This window comes from Grammomys surdaster, unplaced genomic scaffold (genome assembly GCF_004785775.1).
Source record: "Grammomys surdaster isolate TR1022 unplaced genomic scaffold, NIH_TR_1.0 125833, whole genome shotgun sequence".
In the NCBI taxonomy this organism is placed as follows: Eukaryota; Metazoa; Chordata; class Mammalia; order Rodentia; family Muridae; genus Grammomys; species Grammomys surdaster.
The window spans coordinates 504,969-512,053 of NW_021620661.1; the positions used below are offsets into that span (position 1 = coordinate 504,969).

At 44.2% G+C, this 7,085-nt stretch overlaps 1 protein-coding gene across 1 annotated transcript in view; it reads left to right on the forward strand.

Moving 5' to 3' along the window:
• Col4a4 (collagen type IV alpha 4 chain) overlaps positions 1-7,085 on the forward strand; it is a 125,117-nt gene that overhangs the window by 17,423 nt on the left and 100,609 nt on the right. Inside the window, exon 4 of the mRNA XM_028789422.1 lies at positions 3,940-4,017. Coding sequence (XP_028645255.1) covers positions 3,940-4,017 — 78 coding nt within the window. The remainder of the gene's footprint in view (positions 1-3,939; positions 4,018-7,085) is intronic.

Below are 7,085 nucleotides of genomic sequence, written 5' to 3' on the forward strand. Positions count from 1 at the left end.
CTCTCTCTCTCTCTCTCTCTCTCTCTCTCTCTCTCTCTCTCTCTCTCTCTCTGTGTGTGTGTGTGTGTGTGTGTGTGTGTCTATTTGTGCAAACCCATGTGTATTCAAGTTAGCACACATGTGTTTGCTGAGTAAGCAGGCTAGTAGACAAACGCAGACGTTAGTCTTTAGGGATCATCTGCCTCTTTTTGTTTGTTTGTTTGTTTGTTTTACAGACAGGGACTCTCATTGTCCTGAAATGTACCAAGTAGGCTAAGCAGGCTGCCTTGTGATCCCTGGGGATCTGCTAGTCTCTCTGTCTCCCCAGTGATGAGGTTATGAGCCTGTACCACCATAAGTTGCAACTTAACCTGGGGTCTGGGTTTCAAACTCAGTATTTCCTCATCCTGTATGTTTTTATTAAGTGTGTACTCTTCTTTTACAAGCTCACAACCCCATTTCGTATGTCAATGAATGTTTCTTTCTTAGAATCTGCTAATCTGTTTTAAAATGACTCTTGAAATGTAATCCTGCCCCACATATCTCAGCGATGGTTGGCAGAAATAAGCACTATCACATAAACAACCTGCCTTTGTTATCAAGGCATCTAATCTACTGATGCCATTTTTGCCATCACTATTTTGGTATTTCACTGAGCACAGTAATGAATTCTGACCTTAAATGAATCCAAATACTCAGACTAGCTACTGTGCTTTTCCACTGTACCAGCCAAGCCTGAGCATTTAACTCTTAGTGTTTCAGGATTTTGAACTCCTGCATTCAGAGATAACAATGTTAACCAAAAGTCGAGAGTCATGTACTTTATAAATTTCAAACTTATTTATGTGTGGCTTATGTGGTGTGTGTATGTGTTCACATACATGTATAGGGAGGTCAAAGGTCAACATTGAGCATATTTTTCTATTGCTGTCTACCATTAATTGAGACAGAGTTTCCTGTGAACATGGAGCTCACCAATTCAGCCATACCACCTGACCACCAAGCCCCAGGAGTTCTGTTTTTTTCTTCTCAGCACTGGGATTACAGACATGCAATGCTGTGCTCAACCTTGTATGTGGTTGACAGAGTACTCAAGAAAAATGTTCCTGCCTGTCTTAGTCAGTGTTCTATTGCTGCAGAGACACCATGACCACAGCAACTCTTATAAAGGAAAACATTTAATTGGGGCTGGCTTACAGTTTCAGAGGTTTAGTTCATTATCGTCAGGGTGAGAAGCATAGCGGTTTGCAGGCAGACATGATGCTGGAGAAGTAGCTGAGAGTTCTACATCAGGGTTGGCAGGCAGTGGGAAGAGAATTTCACTGGGGCTAGCTTGAGCATCTGAGACCTCAAAGCCCATCCTCAGTAACACACTTCCTCCAGCAAGGTCACAAATCCTATCCCTTTCAAATAATGCCATTCCCTATTAGCCTATGGGGGCCATTTTCATTCAAACCACCATGCTGCCCCTTAAAGGAAGTCTAGACTGAGTGATTAAAAAACAAACTTTTAAGTAGAACCTTTGTCTTTTCCCACACTCACTGACAATTATGGACATATGTGTAGCAGCCTATTTTCCCAGCAAGTTGGGAGGAGCTAAGGTGGGAGGAGTAAGGAGAGGAAGAGGAGGAGTAAGGAGAGGAAGAGGAGAGGAAGGAGGATGAGGGAGAGGGGAAAAAGGTGGCATATGTACGAGTGTCTCCAGCAGTCTAAGGTAGTTGTAATATCTAGGTTAGGTATTGGGTTATACCTCTAATTGTGTGGGCATCTTATTATTTGATCATTACCAAATATATAAAGCCTTTGATTAATCTTTAAGCATTAGAGTCTCGTTCATAATGGGTACTGCATGGATGGTGGGATGGTCTGGGCTCAGCCCAGCCTTGTGGAGATAGCATGGTAGAAAGGCAGAGCCATCTCCCACGCTGACATCTTGTGGGTGGCCGGGCCAGTGTAGAGAACATGTTGTTGCTCATGACCTCAGGCCTAGTCGAGTTGGGAATATGGCGGTTCCATAACACAAGACAGATCAGGTACCGGTAATTTTCAACTTCTCCTGTTACACATATGCATGTATTTCTGTATGCTTATGAATATATTTATGTATACTATACTTACTAACATGTATTACATCTACTTACCAGCCTTTCACTAGGATCATAACTGTTGACTTAGTTCTCTCTCTCTCTCTCTCTCTCTCTCTCTCTCTTTCTCTCTCTCCTCTTTTTTCCTTTCCTCTCTCCCTCCCTTCCTTCCTTCCTTCCTCCTTCCCTCCCTCCCTCCCTCCCTCCCTCCCTCCCTCCCTCCCTCCCTCCTTCCTTCCCTCCCTCTTTTCCTTCCTTCCTTCCTTCCTTCCTTCTTTTCTTTCTTTCTTTTTTGACAATGTGTCATGTATCCTAGGTTGGTCTTGAACTTGTCCTGATCCCCTTGCCTCCACCTCCTGAATGCTGTGGTTGTATAAGGAACATTCTCTATTTCTTTCACTTCACATTGATTTATGTTCATTGTCTCAATTATACAAATTGGCAAGGTTGGAATAGGTGAAGTTTATCTCTGCTACATGCTTAGTAATCTTATTTCTACGGGTAGCTCTAGCACCTACCTCCCCTGTCCCATAGGAGCCATAGCCTGAGTGGGTGGCTGAGAGCAAGTGCTTGAAGGTGGCTGATTTTTGTAGAGAGTCTACGTGTGGAAATAGGAATTCTTGGACTACACTTGGTATTGAAGTGGCTGATGATTCTGAGTCTGGAAATGTGGAGATGTGATAGACGACAAGGTGCTTTGTCTCACAAAGGACAGGAACTTTGTGTGAGGTGTGTGAGTATGTGCATACAGTGTGTGCACACATTGCATGCATATGTATGTATCTCTGTGTGTTTTATGTGTGTGTATGTGTCTTTCTTTGTGTTTGTGTGTATATAGCTATATCTGCATGTGTATCTGTGTATGTGTGTATATGTGTCTCTGTGTGTATAGCTGTGTGTGTGTGTGTGTGTGTGTGTGTGTGAAGGAGGGAAAAGCCAAAACCACTGAGATTCAGGAGCTTCTGACTGAGGGACACATTAGACTCCCATAAGTTTGCAACCTTTCCAATTCTGGGATCCTTTAATACAGTTCTTCATGTTGTGGTAACCCCCAACCATGAAATTATTTCCGTTGCTACTTCATAACTGTAGTTTTGCTATGATTACTCATTGTAATGTAAATACCTCATATTCAGAATCTCTGATATGTGACCCCAGAGGGGTCGTGACTCATGGGTTGACAACTACTGCATTAGAGGAACCCACCTTGGAGAACCATCAATTGCAGGAAGGAAAAAACTAAATCCAAACTGGAAGACATTCTGGAGAATTGTCTTAGGAAGGGTTTGTCTGGTGAGGGTCACTTATCCTGGCTGATCTGGGAGGCACAGCAAAGAGGCCATGAGGAAGAAGTCAAGCTTATCATTGAGCCTAGACTCTTGTCTGGCCATAACGTTTCTAACTGCATCATTTAAATACACCCCTAGACTGCTCACAACTTACTAATGCAGTCTTCATAGGAAAGAAGGCTCTAGAGGATTCTGTCTCTGGTGGCTTTTGAACAAGGTTCCTTTTTCTCCATTGTCCTCCGAGTTGCAGGGTCTGACCAGTGTAATCAGTCCCCCCAGGATTGATTACCCCACCCCCTCCCACAGTGCAGGGGCTCTGTGCTTTTACTAGTCAGAATTACTCATTGCAACCAGGTGTGATGCTGACCGTGTTGAAGCAGAGGCAGGAGGATCAAAAGTTTGAGTGCATCCCGACTACATAGCAACGACCTGTCTCATAATAAATAAATTAGTATTTGCTTTGCCTGGATCCAAGGTAAAAAGTGTTCTGTGGGATTTGAACATGTTGGGCTTGTTTTATTGTATATTCCATGGACTCGACTAAGATCTGAGGCTTAATATACTCAACAAGCGACTTTGTTTTCCAGAGTGGCAAGAAATACGGCAGCCCCTGCGGAGGAAGAAACTGCTCTGTCTGCCAGTGTTTTCCTGAGAAGGGATCGCTGGTGAGTGACACAGAGGTCAAGATTGACTCTGTGTCTGGGGTTCTAATCACTCTGAATATTTTTAACCTTCTGTAGCCTCTGATCCTCTGAATGACTTGTGAGCCTACAGTGCTTATCTGTTATAAACTCTCCAAGTTCTTAGAGAGGGCTGCCATGAATTGAGACACTGTGTGAAGCCGAGAAGACAGCCTAGACCATGCAGTTCACCTGTGTTTTATACAACACTAGTGTCATGACTCCCCCTATGAGGAAAGCCCTGTGTTGTCATTCTGGGTCATCTCCTCCAAGGTTTATGGGATATCAGCATTTTAAAGGCTCTGAGAAGTATATGAAGAAGAAGAAGAAAAACTTTTAACTTGGTTTAAAGTCATGTTTCCAGACATTTGACCATAATGCTCTTGCTGGATAACACCCTACTGAAGCTTAGTATTCCAGTTAAGGCAATAGCTTTACATAGCATGCTCTATGTTTGCCTTGACTGTTCTGTGTTCTTAAAACTCCTTATCTAGCTCTCTGATTCCTCAGTTTAATGCCCCAATTCTGCTGTGCAGAGGACTGAGCCCGAGGCCAGTTTCTAGTTCGAGGCTGCCCAGAATAGTTCTGTTGGCAACTATCTATTTTGTAAAGTGTGGAGACCACGTTGGCCACTGTCTTCTGGGAACTCACAAACACATCCCTGTGCTCTGGCAGCTGCACTAGGCAGCTTGTTAATTCATGAATGCTGAGGCTCGGATGAGGTAGCCGTTTGCTTCAGAACCCTGTCATAATTTTTATAGACGTATACTGAAATATCACTCTTTATACCTTAAATACACATCATTTTGTATCAACTAAAAATGGTAGTAAAAAGGCCACTATGGAAATACCCCCACAATCTGGCAAGAAAGATTAAGGTTGGTTGTCTTTCTTAAGCTCTGGATAGTTTTGAAGTCAAAATACAATTTGTTTTGATGCAATAGTCTTCATGCTACTGAAGCAATATACCGCATTGGGGATGGTCTTAGTTACTATTGCTTGGTTACTGTATTAGGTTACTATTGCTGCAATGAAACACCATGGGCATAAAGCAACCTGGGGAGGAAAGAGTTTACTCAGCTGACACTTCCACATTACTGTTCATCACTAAAGGAAGTCAGGATAGGAACTTGAGCAGGGCAGAAATCTGAAGGCAGGAGCTGATGCAGAGACAATGGAGGGTGCTGCTTACTGCTTGTTCCCCATGGCATGCTAAGCCTGCTTTCTTATAGAACCCAGGGCCACCAGCCACAATGGGCTTGGCCCTCCACTATTGGTCATTAATTGAAAAAAATGCCTTACAGCTGGATCTCATGCAGGCGTTTCCTCAACTGAGGCTCATTCCTCTCTGATGACACTAGCTTCTGGCAGGCTTACACACAAACCCAGGCAGTATAGGGTCTGGATTAACTTCAATCTGTTTCTCACCATTCCAGAGGCTGGGCAGCCAAATTTAAGGTGATCACAAACCTTGTGGCTACTGAGAGCCATTTCCTGGCTTGAGGATGGTATCCTTCAGGGTAGAGAGAAAGAGACAAAGCTCCCTAGGATCATCTCAGAAGGGCTCCACGGTGATGATCAAGTCATCTCCCAGGCAACTCGTCTCCTACTCTTGGAGACCCCATCTCCTACTCTTAACACACTGGAGCTTGGGATTTCAACACATACATAGGGGACCTAAAGAAACATTCAATCCAAACAACATCCATATCAACCCCACAGGGCTAGGCATGACACTCAAAGTGCATGTTTGGCTGGTAGTCATTCTTTAGGGCAAAAAACATTTCCTTCTTCCCACTTCATAATTTTATCACTGTATCCACGTGTCTTTAGAAATCTCAGTCCCCTTAAAATTCTGCGTTTCCTTGCTGGAGATCTTTTTGTTTCACCCATCTTTCTAGGGACACTTGACAGTGGAGACAAATTTTAGTTATCACAGCTGGGTGGAAGGAAGACAAATTTTAGTTATCATTACTGGTGTCTAGTGGGCAGAGGCCAATGGTATAGCCCAGCTTCTTGTAGTACAGGGTACATTCTACACCAGATACTGATTGGTCCCCAATAACAACAGAATAGAGAAGGCCTGTTCTTACCTCCACAGCTCCGTGGGGTAGGTGTGATTATTTGTGTTTCCATCTGATGGTGTAAGGACCCAAATCAGAGCCAGCAACCACATCCAGGTGCCTGGCCTCACCTCCAGGACTTGCTCCACAGGCATGGAAAGGTTATTACACATAGGTTCCAACACCTGGATCTACTGTCACTCTGTGAGCTCAAGTGAGCCCTTCCTGAGATCAAGCCCTTAACATTTGCTACCTGGATCCTGCTTCCTTTTTTTTTTTTTTTTTTTTTTTTTTTTTTGAGCATCCTCATGATCACAAGCCAATAACTCTGTACAGAGTGTGCTTTTTGGCCTCCAAGGCTGTCTGTGGATTGCCAGGGTTCCCGAGACTGAGCTATGTGTGTGTCCCTGGTACTGGGTGGCCAAAGGGACTGAGTGTGCAGCCCCAGCAACCCCCACCTTTCCTGATGGCTGGGATCTCCCTGTGAGGGCTGCAGGTGGGGGTGTCATTTTCCAGCAGAGAATGTGGGAGGAAGACCATATGTCACTGGGAGGGGGTGGAGATATAGGCTCTCCCCTGGGGTCCTTAGCATCCAGCCAAGTTGTCACTTCAGTGGCAGCTCCAGGTGGACAGCTGAATAATAATGAGCTGACACTGAATTTCAGGGGCTGGAGGTGTCTCCCTGAAGCTACTCAGCCTATTTAGGGGAAAGCTGATAACCCTAAGAAGGAAGTTGGTCCTTTTTATTACTGTTTATTCCTCGATAATACAAAAATGAATTCTGATCTTTTAAAATCAAATCACCGTGACTATCTGCCACTCCTCAAACCCCTCACTGAAAACTTTCTTCTCAGCAAGTCTTATTCCTACTTCGATCTTTCCTTTCTCTCTCTCTCTCTCTCTCTCTCTCTCTCTCTCTCTCTCTCTCTCTCGTTTGCTCTCGCTCTCTCTCACCTCCCTTCCTCCCTCTCCTTCCCTCTCTCTCTCCCT